The following is a 19,965-nucleotide window of genomic DNA, read 5'->3' on the forward strand; positions in this document are numbered from 1 at the left end:
AGATCACGCGTGAGCACTAGGTCTTGCTTGAATCAATGCTCTTCACTAGACTCAGCTTTCATGACATGTCGCTCTTGCCGACTACCCCCGCCTTCCCCACTCATCCCAAAGTAGGCAAGCGTGACCTTGCCAGCTTTGAGTTCATGCTGGATCGCACCTGGACGACCCCGCGTAAGTACATCCGCAACCCCTCAGCAGATGCACACCCTTGACAACCATCATGCCGGCACTAGTATCACTGTAGTCATGCATCTCGGCCTGGCTAATGCAGCAAGACAGTGCGCGAACCCAGACGCGTTCTCGTACCGATCGCAGCGCCTGCGAAAAACGGCCTAATCTATGCCGTATGCCATGCACCAACCGGCGTGCGAGGAGGTGTACAGCGTGATGTGTGAAGACATCCGAGGCGCGGTTAAACACTCCAGAGATGTTGGCTCGCCCCGACATAGTGGTCAGGCTGCCTGGCTACCTTCTTTATGTTGATGGTGAAGCATCTCCAAACCACTATTCATTGATTCCAAGGCTGCATCTCAGCACACTCTTCACATTGCGTCCTTTTTACTTTTCGACTTCTCTCTGTGATCACACACCTGTAACTCCTTCTCAGTACTACCCATCAGTCTGAGCAATCGCGACGATGGGGGGCTCGGAGATGCCAAACGGACTGAACGTCAATGGCTATGGTCACAACTACGACTACCCACCGTCGCACGTTGATGGACCCTACAGAATTCTCGATCAGTACCATTCCAAGCCAGCCAAGCTGCGAGTGGCATGTGTTGGAGCGGGTGCATCAGGGCTCTGTCTAGCCTACAAGATGGAGAAGATGCTGGAGCCTGGATCATGGGAGTTGACGCTGTTCGAGAAGAACGCTCAGTTTGGCGGAACTTGGTACGAGAATACCTATCCCGGCGTCGCATGCGACATTCCATCGCATGACTACAACTTCACCTGGGACCCGAAACCCGACTGGTCGACTTTCTTCGCATCAGGGAAGGAAATTCAGGGGTATTTCGAGAACTTTGCCGAGAGACATGGAAGTAAGAAGTACATGCAGCTGAACAGCAGGATCGAGCAAGCCAACTGGAACGACGAGGATGGCTGCTACAGTCTTACCATTAGGAATCCCAAGACGGGCTCGATGAGGAAAGATTGGGCGCACGTATTGGTGAACGGTTCAGGTGAGTTGCTATAGCGGCGTAGCATTCATGGGTCTGACAAACAACAGGTATTCTCAACAACTGGAAATGGCCAGACATTGAGGGTCTTCACGACTTCAAGGGTCCAGTCCTCCACTCCGCCTGCTGGGATCACAGCGTCGACTTCACAAACATCAATGCTGCCGTCATCGGTGTTGGTTCGACCAGCGTCCAAATCGTACCATCACTTCAGAAAGTCGTCAAGGGGCTGGAGGTATACATGCGGAGTCCGACATGGATATCGCCTCCTTTCGGCGCCGGCGCACTGAACGACGACCTGCAGAAGGGACAAGACGTAGACCCTGGACAACGGCAGTACACTTTCACCGAAGCCGACATCCAGAAATTCAAGGAAGACCCAGAGTATCACTTGGAGTTCCGCAAGAAGATCGAAGCAGAGATCAACAGCTTGTTTGGAATGTACCAGCAGAACTCAGAACTCCAGAACCAGTTCAAGGATGTTATCACCAAAGAGATGCACCGCCGCATGGGACCTGGTCATGAGAAGCTGAAAGAGTTCATAATCCCAAAGTGGTCCGTTGGCTGCCGGCGCATCTCGCCTGGTGACGGCTTTCTCGAGGCTTTAGTGCAAGATAACGTGACTCCAGTCTTCGACGGCATCGAACGAGTAGTTCCGGAAGGTATCAAGACCAAGGACGGCAAGATCCACAAACTCGACGCCATTGTCTGCGCTACCGGCTTCCAAGTCGCATTCCAGCCCGCCTTCACGGTTCGCAACGGCTCCAACGTATCCATCAAAGAAGACTGGACCACCGGTCCTAACCTCTACATGGGTGTATCCGCTCCTCGATTCCCGAACTTCTACACTATAGTTGGACCCGGCGCGACGTGGAGTAACGGTACGCTCTTACCGTCGATTGAGACAACCGTAGAGTATAGCATCAAGTGCATGAAGAAGATGCAGAGCGAAGGCATCAAGGCTATGAGCGTAAAGCAGGACGCCCTCGATGAAATCTACGCGCATTTTGATGAGTTCCACAAGACGACAGTATGGCAAGAGGAGTGCCGGAGTTGGTTCAAGAACGGGCAGATCAAGAATAGGATCTATCTCTGGCCTGGTGCCGTAAGTACCCTTCAGCTTTTATGTTGCGCTTCCTTCTATATATCCCTGTCCCAATCGCTGTTGGTGTCGCACATACCCGACCTCTGTGCGCGCATCTCCTATCAACCCCGCACAAGGCTTTTCGTGACTGACTCATTCAATGCAGACGATACACTTCCTCAAAACCATCAAGACACCGCGGTGGGAGGACTACGACTATGTGTACAGATATAAGAACCGGTTTGCTTTCTTAGGCAATGGCGATGTGAAGGCGACGGCAATGAAGGATCTGCATGGCTTGAGCCCCTATATTCGTAACTGGGACCACGAATGGGACGTTGACTAAAGGCGGCTGAGCTGACGTCTGTCGATGGATCAGGCGTACCGTCGCTTATTGGTACTGCATCTGGGCCCGGATTTCGGGTTGTTTTCTTTCCATTGGCATCCAAGCGTGCTGGGCGTTTCCCGTTAGGGCCCGTCAGGGTTCACAATTTAGTTCTTTGACAAACTGCTACTCTTTGGTTCAATTGCGTTGCGCATAGCATACGTGCCCATCGCTTCGGCAACCCCGAATGATTTAGAAGAAAGTCAATATTGGTGGTTTGCAACTCACACGGCCGTCGAGACCCCTCAATCGCGCACGGCTCCTGTCGACGTTCGCTAGGAGCCTGGTGTGCGTGTCAAACTATAGTGACTATGGCTAGCCTGATTGCGTCCATGGATGCATGCTTCGGATGCTCGCTTCCTAGCCCCAATAAGACCGCCAAGAAGCAAACATCACGATGGTTACAAGCTCCGAGACTCCGCCACCCCAATCGCAAGCCTTGACCCCGCTCATCTCGACGTCTTCCGACTCATGTACCCCGGATTGAAGTCTCACTCTGCACTAAAATGAGTCGCGATTTCCCGACTACCGTCGCATAGGTACTACGCCACGCTGCGCTATGGCTTGCAATTGGACTTTGGATGGATGCAGAGCAGCCCCAGACTCAGCTCAGATGCGAACTACTGACGCCATAGGTTCATGTGACGATGGCCTCGAAGCGACAGAGTGACTTGTTCCTCCAACCAAGCGATCCGCAATGCACTCCTACGTCAACTGTAGGCTTCTCCGCAAAGATCGGCTCAATGCCGGTTAACGAGTGTGTGGAGAGGGAAATTAAGCCATGCCGTAGGTTTGGCCTCGAGCACGGTGTTCTCGATTCTGCAAGCACGCGCTCTTCTGGGGTCTTGATTCGTCGGATCCGATACGCAGCTCGTTCCGAGCATGTCGAGCCGACGGCATTACTAGGTACATGTCAGTTGCTTGCTAGGTTTACGAAGAAGCTTGCCAGCTGCCAACGTGGTCGCATAGCTTGGAGGGCGCCCAGTGCAGTGAAACTGCGGGGCCCCACATCCACGAGTTGAAGGCCTAAACCTCTCCAAAATCTAGCGGTTGACGTTTAGGGCTAGATTAGGCCTGGGTCACTTCATACTCGTGGGACTCGGAGTTTAGGCTTGAGAGTCATCTTCGCTGTCCGGTGTGCGACTCCTCTCCCCGCAACATCCACAACGCTTTACGACATACTAGTGTGATTCCCTGCCGACGTCTATCCGCAAGACCACATCCTACGTTCATACCAGAAGCGGCACCATCGATGGCCAGCGAAAGATCAGCAGCAGCTGATAATAACATGAGCGAACAGCGCTCACCGGAACCGGCTCCCAAAGCCGGCAACAAGCAGGAGCAGAGTACATCGGAGAAGGGTTCTTCGAAAGGGAAGTCATCAAAACCTCGACATAGGGCGTCAGTCGCTTGCGCATCCTGCCGAGACCGCCGGATACGGGTATGTCTGCTCTAGCTGCTTACACGATACCTTCTGACGACTTTGCAGTGTGTAGTACCTCCCGGTGAAAAAGAGTGTACACAGTGTAAACGGTCAGGTGTGGAATGCGTCATCAAGAACGACGACGAACGACGACGGTTCGTAATACGTCTCTACGAACTCATACCAGGCTGACGTCTCTACAGACCTATTTCGAGGGCATACATGTGCTCTCTCACTGACCGTGTAGCACTACTGGAAACGATGCTGAAGGAACGAGGCGAAGAGTTACCCCCAGCGAATCATCCTCCCAAGACCCGTCATAACCCTCAACCCGACGAAGAAGGAACATCGCCCAACCGGAAAGCAGGCGAAAACCAAGCGAACAACCACGAAAACAACTCCAGTCCAGGCAGTCAACCAAGTCCCCAAGACGACTATCCTGATTACGAGCAGCATGAGATGAACACGGACAGCCCTCGCTTCTCAAATGGTGATGCAGAAAGCGCCGGCTCGCCATCTATGCTACCACCTCCAAAGAAAGATGGCATGGTCAATCGTCTCCTCTCTACTCGTGGTCATCTCAGCTTTGATCAGCTAAACGGCCGCCTCCGTTACTTTGGTCCAACAACAAACTGCCACGTACACTCTGAGTCGGTGAACCCCTTCGGCACAACACAAGAGATGAATGAGCAAGCTCGACGCGCCGACAAGATCATACGCTCGCTTCCACTGGAGACATACGATTACCTCATGGATCTGTTCTGGCAATGTTACAATCCCGTCATCCATGTTTTACATCAGGATGCTTTCAATGAAGACCGCGAGATGGGTCACACACAGTTCTACTCTGGGTTCTTGCATGTTTGCGTTCTGGCTATGGGCTACCGTTTTGCGAATAAAGAAAGACTCGACATCAGAAGAATCGGCTTGCCGGGCATGGAGAGCACGTTGCATCGCGAAGCAAAGTACATGCTTGACCATGAGCTGGAACGGCCAGGCGGAATACCCAGCGTAGTCGCATTACTCCTGCTAGGCGACCTCGAGTGCGGCGTTGGTAGAGATAACCTGGGCTGGATGTACGGCGGAATGGCTGTGCGACTTGCTTTCGATATCGGGTATGTACTACTGGAAGATGGTTAGGTGGTGTACTAACGCTTACATAGTCTCCATCTCGATACACGACTCTCAGGTCTTCCAGAACGCGAGGTCGAGATCCGCCAAATGACTCTTTGGGCATGCGTAATCTACGACAAATACTGGGCACTTTTCTTAGGCCGTCCGACATCGATGAAACCTTCTGACCTTGAAATATACAACCTGACAAAGCAATTTGAACGCCTTGGTACCTGCCGTCCGGCTGGGCTGGGCAAGAGCATGGAGACTATGATCTACGAAGCGCTTCTCGATCTCATGGAGCTCGCTGGTAAGATCACAGAAAATATGGATCCGCACCGCTCGCAGAACGCTGCACCCGACTCTCACACCGCCGTGGATCGGAATCAATATATGCGCATGGCAGCGCTAGACCGCGAGTTCAGTAGCTGGTATGCCAGATTGCCCGAGCAATTGCGCTGGACACCAGCCAATATTGCGACGGCTCCATTTTCGTTCTTCCTGTTGCACCAGCAGTATCACGCCAGTCTAATCCTGCTACATCGGCCCTTCGCATTGTATGAAGACCAAGCAGGCAACGAGAGTGGACCTGACGACCATTTCTCCGCGTTGAGTAGGACGGTATGCACCAAGCACGCCATTCGCGTAGCGAGGATATACTGGCAACATCGACAGCGATTCGATACGAAGCAAATTTTCGTAACAGGAATGCAACATGCGGTATGTAGCAACTAAAACCGTCCATCTTTCCTACTGACAAGCTTCCGTAGGGCACAGCGGCGACCGCCCTTGTAGCGGCCTTGGCGTTCATAAAAGACCCCACATCCAGAGCCAACAATATGCAGTACCTCGAATGTCTGTCCGCCGCTCTCTCGGACATGGCATCTACCTACCAGCCCGCAGAACGAATGTCTACCGTACTCCGTGCGGTAATGGTGGAGCTACGCGGCGGCCCCGAACCCCCCAACTCTTCGTTCAACCTGTACAAGCCCGCATCCTCCACGGTACCCGCGCGAAGAGGTAGCACGATAGACATGGACGCCGACATGAACGACAACCAGCAATGGGCCAAGAAAAGGCAGACTAGCCGCGGAAGACCTAGAGCAGGTACAGGCGGGAACAGGAAGACGCGAACAATGAGTATGAGTACCACCATGAGTATGCCGTCTGATCAAGGGAGACATGGGCTCAGCATCAAAGCTCCCCCGCCACCTCGCTTCGACGACCCAGTTCAAAACAACGATGGATATGTATTGGTGACGCCGCGTTCGGAACTCGGCAGTGTCGGCTGGCCCAGCATATCGGAACCTCCTGAGCTCTCTCACAACATGTCTACGCCCTCTACCACCCTTTCCTCTTCCCACATGAACCGTAACTCCGGGGCCTGGATGGGCGCAGACTTCGATCCTCATGATCCGATTTCGCAACTTGCTAATGCGCATTTCCCCGAGTTGAGCGCATTTGATGATCTTGGTACGGGTGGTAGCAGTGGTGTCAGCGGTGGCGCGGTTGATGGAGTGAATTTGGATTTCATGCCACTGGGAGATGGAAATGAATGGAGTTTGCCCAAGGAATGGAATGGGCCGAGCGATTTGGATGGGTTGAGTGCTTTTGATATGTAGTGTGTGCTTACGCGCCGTCAATATATCTGATGAGGAACAGTATTAAGGCTCTTTGATATCAATGACTGCATCTTTTCCCATGCCCCCGTTCTTCTCCGGCCCTTGGTCTGAGCGCCCATCATCGGCTACAACCGTCCCCAACCGTGTCAGTCCACTTTCCCTCCCCTCTCCCATTCTCTGCACCATGCGCTGAATATGCGGATGCGACGGCGCAGGTCTCTGACTCGATCGTCTCCTGCCCATGCCCACCCCAACCCCCATAGGCATATTCTCTCCGCCTCTCAGCCGTAACCGCATGCCCTCTTCCGTCGACATGGTCCTGTTCACGTGCTTTGGGGGCTCCAAATCCGTGTCGTTCGGAATCTTTGACTGCGTCCCTGATCGTAGCCATCGCCAAAATTCCTTTGTCTTCTGGGCCCAGATGCTGTAGCCGTATTTCGTTGAGAGGAAGCCGATGATGCTGAAGATGGGAATGCAGATTGTTACTAGGACAATGGCGAATGGGGTGAAGTTTGCAGGGCTTTCGGGCATGTTTGTCATGCCGAAAATGGAAGTCACGAACGTGAGAGGCTGTTGATCGGTTAGTTGTTTGTTTGAGGTGATGTCGTGAGATTGCTTGTATTCACTTACCATGAAGAAGAGATTGACGATAGTCAAGACTTTGATGTTGTACCCCTGATGCACGGTGACATCTGCCAGCTCCACGGACTTTCTTGATTCTTGGATGCTGGTACCAGAGAACAACTGCTCCTGCAACGTTTCAATCTCATGGCGTCTTTCATTGTTTTCCGCGATGATCGTCCTGAGCTCTTTCATTTCTCGTTCGAATTGTAGCCTCAACGAGCGCAGACGGCGCTTCCAATGATCGTTGCGCGGCGACTCTTCAAAAAGCGGCCAGAGCGTCTTGTTTTGGCCTTCCCAGATATCGTCGGTGAAACAGTCCTCAAAAGCGTCGATCATGGATTTGATGCTGTTGTTGACATTGCCCAAGGTTTGATGCGCGTAGAAATATCTGCGGATCCAGGTGAAGTCTTTGTCCTCGAACAGTCGGGCTCGGCGTAATTCCTCGCTGAAGAGGAAGCCCAGCGGTGGTGTGACGAGGTCGGTGATGCGCTTGTAAATTTCGTCGAATCGCTTCCTCGCATCCCGATATTCCGTCAGCAAAGCATGAAGGAATGCCTCCGCGCCATTAAGGTACTTGTGGCCAGTTTCGAAGGTATATGGAGTGCCATTTACTGGTGTCGACTTCCAGTCTGGGAAACTCTCCAACTGCAGGACTTGCCACGGCGACCAGACATCATGTACCCATCCAAATTGCGTCTTCGCACGTCTTCCTCTGTTACGAATGCGGCGTGGTTTGTCGTCATAAAGGACGAGCGCAACGACAGCACTGCACCGCGAGAGTGGTATATGATGATCGGATTGGCTCGTCATCTTATCCGCACGCTGCCATTGCATGGGCTGACAGTCATCTCCGACGATGGTATAGTATTCGAAATTGAAGAAAAAGGTCCTTTGGTGTTTAGGGTTCTGATTGAAGGCTCGGAACATATGCGCAGAAGAAGCCTCTGTTTCGACTAGATGCCGGAATAGTTCGTCCATGTCAAAAGCATCATTGAGCGTCAGATGAAGTGCACCAAATAAGATTGGTGAAGGTTCTCGCGCAATGGTGATACGTCCAACCACCGTCTGGTCTGGCTGCTTGCCAACGTCTCTCAGTGCATGCCAAATTTCGGTTGCCCGGCTCATGTTGTTTTCTGGACCAGTCACTTCAATCAGCTCAGGCAAACCGTTAGTTCCGACATTATACACTTGGAAGTGCGAATAATGGCTCCGATCATCTGCTGGCCCGGGTCCCATGTGAAAGAGATGAGGTTGTTTGGTGAGCTTCGCGGGATCAGAGATGATCGATGCCAGAATCTCTCTGCCATGTTCAGTCCAGTCATGTGTCCTCAGATGCTCGCGTAAATGTTCGTGATTGTACGAATGAGAGGGTAACTCGTTTTGGACGAAATAGTCGTCTTCTTCATCGCTGCTGTCGTCAGATAGCGTCGAGGTATCAGCGAAGATAGCATCGCCTCCATGTCGTGTAGATGTGCGGCGGAGTTGTGAGGCGTCGGATGGTTTGAAGGTGTCGTTCGTTGCCGATAAGCTTTTCAGTAACGCCTCATGGGAGCGCTGGAGCGACTCTAGCTGCTTCCGAAGGTCGTCAACCTCAGTCGTTGCCATCTGTCGTGTTCAAAGCCGTGCGACCCGACATGCAAAAGCTATCCTCGAAACCGAACTTTACAGTAGGTTCTGCTTATGTCGGGTAGGATTGTTAGGATCCGGCCCCCACACTAGCGCTGCAGGACGCCCAGCCTTTCAATTCAGCATTCGAGTTTCCCATCCAATCTTCATCTATGCCAAGGTGGAGCTAGGGTGGAGCTGGGTCCAGAGCCGCGATCAGAAGAGGGGCCATTGGCCTAATGCGTAAATGTACACCGGTCGTATGAAGGAGTTGTGAGGAAAATATGCAACACGCCTGCTTAGGCTCGCTCACCGCCCTTTTCCAATTGGACATACTCATGACGCGAGCCAGTTCAGATCGAGCAGTCGAGCACGAGGGCTATCTTTAACAAAGTAAAGATGATTCTGTGTCGCAGGCAGAGGCACTTCGGGTAGCTCTGCCGCTTTGTTGAGGATCTCGGGAGCGGGCAGCAGAGCCGGCGCGACCGAAGACACCGTCAAAATCACGTGACCATACCACGGCTGACTTCTAGACTTTTCAGTGTAGTCACACTGCGGTCTTCCTACCCAGGTGAGCGTCTGCGCATCTCGAAGACGACGCGACGTAACGCGACTTACTTTGCGTTCCCAAACGCGCCAGGCCGCGATGTCGTTTCCCTTCGGTCGCGTCATCGGCGCTCGCTTATCGATTGCCAAATTTCCTTTGCCAGTGATCTTCGTGACACCAACCCCCAACATTGCCCTCGTGAATTGAAAGGGCATGATGTCTCCCCTTTCCGCTTTTCTTTCGGTGTCGCTGCCTGTGATTCTAGCTGCTCTGATCTATCAGCTCGGTCTACCGGCTTTCATCAGCGAATACGTACCATCCACGTTGCTTCCAAATCTGTTCGTACCCACACACTGCTACAAGTCTGTCAGAACGCTATCGTCGGAGTTCCCGCACGCCGAGTGCTTTACTATCCACGACGGCAAATTCTCCAGTGTCTTCGTAGACAATGCAGCCAATGATGCGGTGAAGGAATCACGCACAGGGTACGCGTATCCTGGTTTTTGGGATGGACACGGTCACTTGATCCAATTTGGAGAATCTCTAGATTCAGTGAGCCTCTTTGGCGCTGAGTCAATGGACGAGATCAAGAGCAGACTATTGGAGTACAAGATCGTCCGTCCAGAAAAAGGAACTAGTGAGCAGTGGCTACGAGGCGTCGGTTGGGACCAAGCTCATTTTGAAGGGAGGTGGCCAACTGCAGTACGTTGGACCTGATGAACGTGGACGCGCTGTAGTGACCATGCTGATACTGACACTTCCTCTAGGCAGATTTGGAGATAGACGAGAGGTTCAAGGATCTTTATATTATGCTTGATCGTGTTAGTTCTCGGTACGAAGTGAGGGCGACATATATACTGACTTCGCGCAGGTTGATGTTCATTGCATCTGTGAGTCAGCCCCAGGGATCGAGTATGAGGTTAATCTGACCCAGTGATTCCGTCTTTAGGGGTATCTGAAAGGGTGCTTGATCTTCTTCCGTCATTCAGTATACCTCCCGGAGGCGAAGTGCCGGCAAAGGGTGTCTTCTGCGACAATGCCATGGATATCGTCCTGCAATATTACCCCAAGCCTACCAAAGCGCGTAAAACCGAGTTCATTAAGACTGCGATGGCAGAGTTGAACAAACATGGTATTGTTGGGATGCACGATGCCGGCGTAGTGCCAGCAGATTTGGAGCTATACGAAGAACTCGCGAACGACCAGGACTGGACTGTAAGGGTCAATGCGATGATCGAATGCGATGTTCGGAACACGTTTTGTCCCGAGGCGGTCAGGAAAGTTTCGACTCCGAATGGCCGATTTCATGTGAAGAGCGTCAAGCTTTTCGGAGGTTTGTACACACGGCCCACTCTCAACAAGTTACTTACAATGTGCAGATGGAGCTTTGGGCTCCTGGGGCTCAGCTTTGATCGAGCCGTACAGCGACAAACCGGAGTCCTCTGGCTCTTTACTTGTCAACGCAACTACGCTGTCACGTGTGACATATGATTGGGCCGTAAAGGCAGGGTACCAAGTTAATATTCATGCTATTGGAGATCTTGCTAACAGGCTTGCGGTTGACGCGTTTGAAGCGGCGTTGAAACGCTTGTGCCCCCACGCTAACCTCCGCGACTGTCAAGCTAAACGTCGTTTCCGCATTGAGCACGCCCAGATTATTCATCCAGATGACCAGCGTCGGATGTCAGAACTTGGTATCATTGCGTCAATACAGCCCACGCACGCGACCTCGGACATGGGTTATGCGGAGAGTAGGCTGGGCCAGCAACGAACAAAAGATGAGGCGTACCGAATGCGGTCACTCTTACCACTTCGCCCAGTCCTCGGAAGCGACTTCCCAGTCGAACCAGCGAGTATCTTCGAGGGAATGTATGCGGCAATCACGCGACGAAGTCCACGTACAGGACTAGACCCTAGCGGTGGCAAGGCTGGCTGGTATCCCGAAGAGAGCCTCACTTTCGAACAGGCTTTAGAGGGTTTTACGGTGAACGCTGCGTATGGTGGCTTCTTAGAAGGCAAAGCTGGTGTCATCGAAGCGGGGGCGTATGCTGACTGGGTTGTTCTTGACGAACAACTGGAATCGCTGGACCCAGAAGCATTGAGGAAGGTGACAGTGAGAGAGACGTGGGTGGGCGGCAAGCGAGTCTATTGACGGCCCGGCCGTGAAGATCTTGTTCGGTAAAGAGGTTGAGCGGCGAGATCTCCCTCCACCGGCCAACGCCTGACATCAGCTCGGCAGGCCATTGATGCAGCACACTCGACTGAACGGCTAGGGCGGCCGTCAATCAAAGGTTTTCGAGAAAATTCGAGTGGCAGGGTGCCCGCAAGAGAGGGACCATTGATCTGCATACTAATGCCAGGGCTTGAGGCTGCGGGTCATAATGTGTCCCTGCTATTTGAGTAACGTCTATAGGTTTGCCTTCGACTCTTTATGCCCAACATGCATTCAAACCCACACGTTTGTACTACATTGAGCGTAGATCCCGCTTGTATGTCGGGCCATCCCTAGCACAACTTACTATCCCACACGACCATCAGGGTACTCAGCCAACCAGACAGACGCCATTACCGCTCAATGCGTTTGACACATGGCAAATGCGAAAAGAGTTTTCCTAGTCTACACATGCACGCTTGTGTTGATTCTTCTCCCGGTCACAGCTGACACTCACAGTAGCGTATAAAACTTTGCTAAACTGATAGTTTGCATCTTGACCACACACTCAAATACAGCATTACTACCTGACAACGGAAACAAAGAGAATTACATATACTTGTGCTCCAACATGACGACCAAAGAGCGTAAGCCGATTGCGGAACTGTCCAAATCAACCACCCCTGTCGATTCCCTCACAGTCACACCCCCAATCACACCGAACGCAATCAGTACGGCTGCGCATCAGCTAGTTTCCGAGATCAGAAGCATATACACGGTACTCAACGAACTATCATCATTAGCGCCATCGGAGCAAGTCAACTCTCTCCTCACACGACTCGTAAACCTCTGCGTCGTACCTTACAGCGCCGAATTCACATCATACTTTTTCCGTATACCCGCCGTAGAGAGCGTTTGCTCCAATTTACGGCCGCTATGTTCAGAAGCCGAAGGAGAGTTGGAGAAGTTCTGGGCAAGCCGCATGCTCAACGATATCAGCAGTAGGTGCAGCGCAATCACGCATCACACTCAACTACAAGTCTAATCTTCTCTAGGTACAACCTCAACACCTGAGGATGTTCTAACATCTTTCCCTTACCACCAAAATTACGTCGATCTCTCCCGCTTGGAATGTTCGACCATAGAAGCCTTCCTCCCCAGGCCGCCGACCAGAATCGCTTTCATCGGCTCCGGTCCATTACCCCTTACCTCCCTCTGTTTCCTGGACCGCTACCCCACCGCTCAAGTGCACAATGTGGATCGCGATGCTTCCGCGCTTCAAGTTAGCGAATCGTTATGTAAGCGGTTAGGCTATGGCAAGCGCATGAGTTTCGCTTGTGAAGATATTACCGAGGATTCATCAAACGCCGAATGGCAATCGTGCCAAGTCATCTTCCTTGCTGCGCTTGTTGGTACAGATACCTACACGAAGCTCAACATACTCAGAAGCATGGTGAAGAAGCTAGTGCCAGGTACATTGGTGGTGGCGAGAAGCGCGCAGGGGATGCGAAGTGTGTTGTATCCGGTATGTTCGCACCAAATTCCAGTGCAGTCGTGTTAGGAAGTAGTTACTAATGAAAATACAGATACTGGAGCTGTCCGAAGACCTCCAATCCATCGGTGTCGAGATCCTCGCCGAAGTACACCCGTGGACTCAAGTCGTTAATTCTGTTATCGTTCTACGCGTGAAGTGAACACGGACCCGGTTCGTTGGTACAACTCGGCTTGGGGTACATGTTTGCTCGGTTTAGCAGCTCACACAGTGTACTTGCATAGTTGGCGGCGTATGCGGCACTCCCCCACAAGAACATGACCAATCGAAGCGAGAGGGAATTTCACGATCGGTGCATAGCACGACTGGCCTTGATTTCCGCGATATAATCACTTGCGCATGCCGAACCTCAAAAATGTGGCGCTAGCTGTTGATATACGCGAACGGCACTAGCACTGTCTTTTTACAATGGCCGTGTTGTCCTTTCGATACTTGGTACGAATAGCATATGATTCTCAAGTCCATTTGCAAAGCACCCTCTAATTTTGACACTATCTCATTGTGAGACTATATCACACCAAAAGCGACAACATATGGTAAAGACACTTGGTGTTAAAACAGATACATTTCTTCGCGGCATCATGAGCTAATTGCTCACATATTACAGTCATTTCATGTGAATAAAAAGCACTTGGGTATCCAACTATCGAGCGGCTCAGCCTCCTCCACACTGGCCTAGACTAAAGATGCAAACGAAATCCTGATTTTCGGCCGTTAAAGATATTCCCATTACCGAGACCGTCGCGGTCCTTCCCCATTCTCTAAGTGTGGACTTGCCCAGTCAATTTCAGGGTTATACATCTTGGGGCTCCCGCCGCTCTTGGAGTTGGAACTACTTCCTACCTCTCCGACATCATTGGTGACAGTGACTTGTACGTCAGTGCTCTTCATGATACCAGAGCCTTTTTGATCGTCGTCAAGAATGGCACGATCGCTCTCGTCATCGCCGTCAAGGATGCTTTCGCCGGGTAGCCTGGAGTGGTAGGCTTTACTGCCTTGGAAGTTCTTCATATGAATGCTATTTCCTTGTGCGGCGCTAGAGTTCCCATAACCGTAGTGCGGTGTTTTCCCTGAGCCTGTCAATGTCGAGGGAAGGAACTTCTTGAAAAGGTGATCGAATGCTTTGCGGAGCGGAGGGAGTGACGCGATGAGGATGCCGATGGAGAGTTCGGAGCTGGACCAGATGGTGAGGTTTACACCGTCCCACGTTGGGTCTTGCGTCTTGGTGATGGCTTTGAGCTCGATGGTTTTGAAGATTGAGCATATCGTGGCACTAAGAGACGTCAGTGGCGGCTCACTTACATGGACTGTGAAGTTTTAACTTACGGGATACTCAGCAGGAAGACGATCCGAATACCCAATTGAGTTCGACTATTCAACTGGACGCGCGAAAGATAGATCAGAGGCGCAGCCATGTACACCACGTCGGTGATGATGTTGCTGATACCTTGGGTATAGGATAGTGCAAGTGTGCCCTTTGCCCAGCAATGGCTCTCCCCGGTAAACCCAAAGTTCCAGTTTCGTTCCAGGGGTGTGCATCCGAATAGCGTCAAGACTGGTGCAAGGAAGTTAAAGGCGGTGACCATCAAGATCGAGAGCCAAACAATAACTTGATACAGTCTGGAGAAGTTCAGAACGAGCAGCCATGCGCAAATGGACCATTTTAAAAAGGCAACGGCAATGATGTCTGGACGTCATCCGTCAGCAATGAAAAGGCGACAGCGTGTAGGTCTAAACTCACTGACGATTTGTGTGATCCAAAGATGATAGCTGTATGTTCTGAGATTCGGAAAGACCGTCGGGTCCATGATGTGGCGCCCGAGGCCGTTATTGACGACGACCTGGTTCAGTGATGTCGCTGCGATATTGAGAGCCTGAAGGACTCATGTCAGCGCCGAGTTCCACACAGTCGGAACGATCTTAGTGCTGAGGGAGACTCACAGTGGCTATGATCAACAAGTAATCACAGGCAATGAACTTGCGTGATCGCAGTCCGTACACGACTCTCCATACCAAGAAAGCAGTGCTAATCAGCGTTAAGGTCCAAACCGGGATGAGGATCTTCAAGCGTTGGTCCGGCCATTCTTGTGTACCTGCGTCCATGATGCACTGCAGCGGGGTCGTTCGAGGTGCGGAATGGCATGGATCGCAAAAGTCACAATCGGTGAACAAGAGGAAAAAAGCAAACAGCCACTCAATGATCGGGAGTGCCCCGGGGTTTTCAAGTCTGCTCCTTCGCGCCACTCATCTCTTGCGTCGGCCGTTCTGGTTCAAGACGGGCGAAGCGAAAGCTAAACAGCACGGTCGCGGGTGACGGGAGAAGGCCGCCAGATCGATCAAAGAAGGTGCACTCGCTCGAGACCAACTTTCGAAACAATCCAACACGGGGATATCCAGCTGTGCATCCTAGGGTGACGGCCGCCGAGCTGATCTGGCAGTGATGCCGCATAAATTGAGGCCCCACATGCTGCATATTTAACCCAATGTCACCCAATGAGAACGGCATTCAGGATGGGCGGGAAACCATGATTCAAGCGTACACTTTAGAAGTACAACCGAACAGGTCACACCATGTAGAGTTGCGATTGTGGCTATGTGTGTGCATGAGAACTTTTGCATAGGACGGCGCATGTTGTAGATCTTGTTGCAGATCACAGGCCCGCCTACCATGGTCGCAACGCTGGTGGAACACTGAATGGGTGCATTGATCTAATGGGTCAGAGAGCGAACGTGCGATCTTGCATCGTCTGACGGTTCTCGGGGTTGCCGCATGGACGTTGCGCAATCTTTCGTCCATCGCACCATGGGATGGGAATGGTGGAAGAGGTGGTAGCGAGTGTCAGGCCAAACAGCGCTAGAGATGCTAGTGCGGTTAGTGTGTGAGCTAAATGCAGGGCGAATTCTCCGCATACTCAAACTCACCGGTAGAGCGAACCGAAGCCACCTTTCACGGCACTAGCTGTCTAAGATCTTCTTTTCTTTCTAGCGCTCTACCTAGTGACTAAAGAACATTGCGTCGAGTGCGCCGCAACATCGCCTTTCCTATCGTTGACCCGCCAAACGTTGCAGAGTCACGTCAACGTGCGGCTGAGCCCGAAGAGAATATACTTCACAGTACTTCGTCGGGCTCTTCCCGTTGGCGCGCATGTGTGGGCCGATGCACAATGGCAATCGGGCCTAAGACCCAGTCTACAGGGAAGAACGCAGAATATCGAGCTGAAGGGGGCCGGGTCTTTTCTTCTCCGCGGTCCGCCTGACTCAAAATCCTGACGCAACTCCAGCCGTGCAGAGGGAGTCCGTAGTGTAGTGCGCCCATGAGAATACGTCTTTCCAATATTCATGTTGCGTCTGGGTTTCGACTGCGACGAAGTGCACATCGCCACGCTGGCATCTCTCACCATGGACAAAGACACGATGCCATCGATACGGCAGAAGAGAAGGAAATGATACGCGGACCGGAAGCTTAGCGGTATGTTTCCTACAAGCGAGGTGGCCATCGATCCCGAATCGCGTCCACTCTCCGAAATCATGGTACCTGGTTCCCCGAGATGGTCTCAGATGGCGAATCAAGGATTGAGGTCTCCTGGTGGCCTGATTACACTGCATATCCCGCAGCAATGTACCTGCCGTGTTCCAGAGGAGCGGCATCCTTTGCTGCAGTCCTTTGCAAAATCTCCGAAGCGATAATGCGTTCTTAGAAAGAGCCGACCCCAGCTTTTCAATGTGTACGCCGCTGCCGTTGCCAGAGCTGTAGCTTAAACTCAATCACATGCTGGTCTGGGGCCGAGGACATCTGTCCATGTTTTGCCTCCCGTCCAAAAGTGGGGCCTACCTCCGGCAAGAACACCATGAATCGCTGACTCGGTCCTTCTGTACGATGCGCTCTCTACGAGCCGCAGAGATTTTCATTGGCCCACATCAACATCAGACCACCGAACGTACCTCGCTTCCATGTTCACTGCTGCGGCTGGCCGGTCATGAGCTTGATCTCTCTGGTGGAAGAACGTTAGCACCCCGGCCCCGGACCGCAACGGAGCCCACAAGTCCCTGATGTTCACCGGGAGTCAGGGAATTGTAATTACACGATCCCTATGCGGCCTGTTTATAGGTTCAGATTACTGAACCCCTACCAGAAGGATTGCCGTCCACATTCTAGAACGAATCTGTACATGGCAACCGCCAGCGCCGCGCCACGGCATACAAACAATTTACCAGACTATTGTTCACCCTCGCGGTATTAGTGGGTCGATCAATTCCTGTATGAATTCGGTAAGATAACACCGCCATGTTGGCTTTCCCACGTGGCGAACATGTTCTCGACCAATGCGAGCAGCGAGTAAGTACTTTGTTCGGTCCGTATAAAGCATCTAGTGGCTGCACACCCTCACAGGTTCATTCCAGCGCGCATCCAAATTTACGTTCGTTTAAACTTAATATCTTGGACCTTCAAGATGCCTGTTTTCTCTCGGTTAGCCGTTGCTGTTCAGCTCTTTGCTGTAATCCTGTCGCCAGTTCTTGGTGCCGCCGCTAAGCCCCAGTATGATTATGTCATTGTCGGAGGCGGTGTCACTGGATTAATTGTTGCCAACCGCATCACTGAGGACAAGAGCAGTATGTACTTCAGCCCCATATTTTGTCGAAAACTTTACTAACACCAGCCACAGAGACTGTCCTTGTCGTTGAAGCGGGTGATAATGTTGATACCGATGCAACCAAGATCCCATACAAAGCCAATGACTTGACCTCTGCGGCTGGTTTAATCTGGGAGAACATCAACTCGCTGCCTGAACCAGCCATCGGTAACACATCGTACCAGGTCATTGTTGCCAAGGTCCTCGGTGGTGGGTCTGTCATCAACGGCATGGTCTACGACCGCGGCTCGGCTGCCGACTACGATGCGTGGGAGGCTCTCGGGAACAAGGGGTGGGGATGGAAGGGAATGGAAGAGGCCTTCATCAAGGGTACCACTTTCCAACCTCCCACTCCCGATGTTGTCAAGGACTTCAACATCACCTGGGATGAGTCGACTTACGGTAACGGACCGTTGACCGTCTCGATCACATCCAACCAATATGAAGATATCAAGGACTATTGGGCGGCGTGGAAAGCCACTGGTATCTACATTCCCGAGGATGGAAACGCCGGCGAAGCCTACGGTCCTTCTTGGTACGCCAACACCATGGATGCGACCACCGGACGCCGCGCACATGCTCGCTACGCGTACTACGACCCCATCCAGACTCGTGCCAACCTCCACATCCTCACAGGCACTACCGCCGACAAGATCATCTTTGATAGCAAGAAGAAGCCACTGATGGCTACTGGTGTTGAGGTTACCGACAAGACCGGAAAGACTTCCACCTTTTACGCTAAGAAAGAGGTCGTCCTGGCTGCGGGCGCTATCCAGACACCTAAGCTCCTCCAGCTCAGTGGTATTGGCCCCAAGTCGGTCCTGAAGGCTGCCGGCATCGAGGTCAAGGTTGAGCTCGATGCTGTAGGCTCCAACTTCCAGGACCACCCCTACGCTACCGTTGTCTTCAACACCACTTCCAACCACTTCCCCAACCAGAACTCGCTGATGACCAACGCGACATTCAACGCTTCCGCTTGGGAGCAGTACGTTGAGCACAAGACTGGTCCTTACACCTATGCCCGTGGTAACGCTCTAGCTTTTATCTCCCTGCCCGACATGACCAAGGACTTCAAGTCTCTGATCAGCAGCCTGAACAGCCAGACCGCCACCGACTACCTCCCCAGCATCTACAAGAACAGCAAGAAGCTCGCCAAGGGCTTTGCTAAGCAGCGCGCAGTCATTGCTGACATCTTCGGCCGCAAGGACGCCGCCGTGGCCGAGTTTCCCGTTCCCGCAGACGGCTCATACGGTCTGGTTGGTGTTGAGAAGCCTTTGTCGCGTGGTACTGTCTACATTGACGCCAAGAACCCCAACGGTCCTCCTAACGTCGTCTACAACGCCTTTGTCAACCCCATCGACCGCATGGTCATGGCTGTTGGCATGCGATTCTTCCGCACCGTGTGGGCCCGTCCCGAGCTTGCCAGCCACAAGATCTCCGAGACCGTCCCTGGTGCTCAATACACCTCAGACAAGGAGATTTACGATGCTCTACTCGCGCAATCGATGTTGTCGCCTACCCTTGCTCATCCATCTGGTTCTTGCCCTATGATGCCTGAGAGGGACGGTGGCTGTGTCAGTGACAAGTTGATGGTTTACGGCACTCAGCATCTGTCTATTGTTGACGCTTCCATTATCCCTATCATCCCGTCTTGCCACCTCCAGGCTACCATGTACGGCATTGGTGAGAAGGCTGCTGAGATCATCAAGTCCAGGTAGAGTGTCGTGATCGATTCAACTTCATTCTTGTATATACTTAGTTCCTTTAATGTATCTAGCGACCACATAAGCTATGAGCGCATGTGAAAGTTGCATTGTTCAAAATTGCTTGAAGACTACATTCCTCCGTCCACCGTCTCTTGATGCTGTCAGATTGGGTGACTACCTCTAGGCTATGCTGAGCACTGAACGTCTACTAATTGGATGATTTCTTTGCTCGGTGTAGCTGACCTGGAGGAATGCGATGCTTTGGGCTCAGCGCGCCAGGATTGGCGTGAATGCCTGCAAACAAGCTTCCGCTCGTTGAACGCGTGAGTGGGTCGGCCCCACT

General features: G+C 52.3%; 7 protein-coding genes across 7 annotated transcripts; 5 read left to right on the forward strand and 2 right to left on the reverse strand.

Annotated features, from left to right (window-relative positions):
* Window positions 1-181: 181 nt before the first annotated feature.
* Window positions 182-2,817, forward strand: BKA58DRAFT_373460 (uncharacterized protein). The gene is made up of 3 exons (XM_046169226.1): window positions 182-1,181; window positions 1,229-2,283; window positions 2,429-2,817. Exons 1-3 carry the CDS (start codon window positions 638-640, stop codon window positions 2,606-2,608), a joined length of 1,779 nt encoding a protein of 592 aa, XP_046031407.1. The 5' UTR covers window positions 182-637; the 3' UTR covers window positions 2,609-2,817.
* Window positions 2,818-3,784: 967 nt separating this feature from the next.
* BKA58DRAFT_20866 (fungal-specific transcription factor domain-containing protein) lies at window positions 3,785-6,826 on the forward strand. Its single transcript, XM_046166007.1, has 5 exons — window positions 3,785-4,088; window positions 4,137-4,225; window positions 4,274-5,185; window positions 5,234-5,903; window positions 5,954-6,826. The coding sequence occupies exons 1-5, from the start codon at window positions 3,900-3,902 to the stop codon at window positions 6,803-6,805; spliced, it is 2,712 nt and encodes a 903-aa protein (XP_046031408.1). The 5' UTR covers window positions 3,785-3,899; the 3' UTR covers window positions 6,806-6,826.
* Window positions 6,827-9,489, reverse strand: BKA58DRAFT_20881 (uncharacterized protein). The gene is made up of 2 exons (XM_046166008.1): window positions 7,436-9,489; window positions 6,827-7,375 (listed from the first exon to the last, which is right to left on the reverse strand). The coding sequence occupies exons 1-2, from the start codon at window positions 9,032-9,034 to the stop codon at window positions 6,848-6,850; spliced, it is 2,127 nt and encodes a 708-aa protein (XP_046031409.1). The 5' UTR covers window positions 9,035-9,489; the 3' UTR covers window positions 6,827-6,847.
* Window positions 9,490-9,797: 308 nt separating this feature from the next.
* BKA58DRAFT_303675 (amidohydrolase family-domain-containing protein) lies at window positions 9,798-11,733 on the forward strand (the record flags this gene model as incomplete). Its single annotated transcript, XM_046166982.1, has 5 exons — window positions 9,798-10,283; window positions 10,349-10,402; window positions 10,453-10,471; window positions 10,531-10,914; window positions 10,961-11,733. 5 exons carry the CDS (start codon window positions 9,798-9,800, stop codon window positions 11,731-11,733), a joined length of 1,716 nt encoding a protein of 571 aa, XP_046031410.1.
* Window positions 11,734-12,049: 316 nt separating this feature from the next.
* Window positions 12,050-13,721, forward strand: BKA58DRAFT_20861 (Nicotianamine synthase). The gene is made up of 3 exons (XM_046166006.1): window positions 12,050-12,734; window positions 12,789-13,258; window positions 13,320-13,721. Exons 1-3 carry the CDS (start codon window positions 12,365-12,367, stop codon window positions 13,425-13,427), a joined length of 948 nt encoding a protein of 315 aa, XP_046031411.1. The 5' UTR covers window positions 12,050-12,364; the 3' UTR covers window positions 13,428-13,721.
* Window positions 13,721-15,721, reverse strand: BKA58DRAFT_20856 (uncharacterized protein). Its single transcript, XM_046166005.1, has 4 exons — window positions 15,227-15,721; window positions 15,027-15,159; window positions 14,612-14,972; window positions 13,721-14,558 (listed from the first exon to the last, which is right to left on the reverse strand). Exons 1-4 carry the CDS (start codon window positions 15,386-15,388, stop codon window positions 14,015-14,017), a joined length of 1,200 nt encoding a protein of 399 aa, XP_046031412.1. The 5' UTR covers window positions 15,389-15,721; the 3' UTR covers window positions 13,721-14,014.
* A 1,595-nt stretch (window positions 15,722-17,316) lies between these two features.
* Window positions 17,317-19,849, forward strand: BKA58DRAFT_351493 (choline dehydrogenase-like protein). The gene is made up of 2 exons (XM_046168551.1): window positions 17,317-17,896; window positions 17,950-19,849. Exons 1-2 carry the CDS (start codon window positions 17,737-17,739, stop codon window positions 19,632-19,634), a joined length of 1,845 nt encoding a protein of 614 aa, XP_046031413.1. The 5' UTR covers window positions 17,317-17,736; the 3' UTR covers window positions 19,635-19,849.
* Window positions 19,850-19,965: the final 116 nt, after the last annotated feature.

Source organism: Alternaria rosae, assembly GCF_020736505.1.
Source record: "Alternaria rosae strain MPI-PUGE-AT-0040 chromosome Unknown BKA58scaffold_1, whole genome shotgun sequence".
Lineage (NCBI taxonomy): Eukaryota > Fungi > Ascomycota > Dothideomycetes > Pleosporales > Pleosporaceae > Alternaria > Alternaria rosae.

Excerpts from the sequence above, each read along its gene's own strand:
- BKA58DRAFT_20881 (XM_046166008.1), bottom strand. The coding sequence starts at position 9,034 with ATGGCAACGACTGAGGTTGACGACCTTCGGAAGCAGCTAGAGTCGCTC. Across the intron at positions 7,376-7,435 it reads TCGTCAATCTCTTCTTCATG|CCTCTCACGTTCGTGACTTC; the intron begins GTAAGTGAATAC and ends ACCGATCAACAG.
- BKA58DRAFT_20861 (XM_046166006.1), top strand. The coding sequence starts at position 12,365 with ATGACGACCAAAGAGCGTAAGCCGATTGCGGAACTGTCCAAATCAACC. Across the intron at positions 12,735-12,788 it reads CATGCTCAACGATATCAGCA|GTACAACCTCAACACCTGAG; the intron begins GTAGGTGCAGCG and ends AATCTTCTCTAG. Across the intron at positions 13,259-13,319 it reads TGCGAAGTGTGTTGTATCCG|ATACTGGAGCTGTCCGAAGA; the intron begins GTATGTTCGCAC and ends ATGAAAATACAG.
- BKA58DRAFT_20856 (XM_046166005.1), bottom strand. The coding sequence starts at position 15,388 with ATGGACGCAGGTACACAAGAATGGCCGGACCAACGCTTGAAGATCCTC. Across the intron at positions 15,160-15,226 it reads ACTTGTTGATCATAGCCACT|GCTCTCAATATCGCAGCGAC; the intron begins GTGAGTCTCCCT and ends TGAGTCCTTCAG. Across the intron at positions 14,973-15,026 it reads TTGGATCACACAAATCGTCA|ACATCATTGCCGTTGCCTTT; the intron begins GTGAGTTTAGAC and ends GATGACGTCCAG.
- BKA58DRAFT_20866 (XM_046166007.1), top strand. The coding sequence starts at position 3,900 with ATGGCCAGCGAAAGATCAGCAGCAGCTGATAATAACATGAGCGAACAG. Across the intron at positions 4,226-4,273 it reads AACGACGACGAACGACGACG|ACCTATTTCGAGGGCATACA; the intron begins GTTCGTAATACG and ends ACGTCTCTACAG. Across the intron at positions 5,186-5,233 it reads CGACTTGCTTTCGATATCGG|TCTCCATCTCGATACACGAC; the intron begins GTATGTACTACT and ends ACGCTTACATAG.
- BKA58DRAFT_373460 (XM_046169226.1), top strand. The coding sequence starts at position 638 with ATGGGGGGCTCGGAGATGCCAAACGGACTGAACGTCAATGGCTATGGT. Across the intron at positions 1,182-1,228 it reads CGTATTGGTGAACGGTTCAG|GTATTCTCAACAACTGGAAA; the intron begins GTGAGTTGCTAT and ends GACAAACAACAG. Across the intron at positions 2,284-2,428 it reads TCTATCTCTGGCCTGGTGCC|ACGATACACTTCCTCAAAAC; the intron begins GTAAGTACCCTT and ends CATTCAATGCAG.
- BKA58DRAFT_351493 (XM_046168551.1), top strand. The coding sequence starts at position 17,737 with ATGCCTGTTTTCTCTCGGTTAGCCGTTGCTGTTCAGCTCTTTGCTGTA. Across the intron at positions 17,897-17,949 it reads CATCACTGAGGACAAGAGCA|AGACTGTCCTTGTCGTTGAA; the intron begins GTATGTACTTCA and ends CACCAGCCACAG.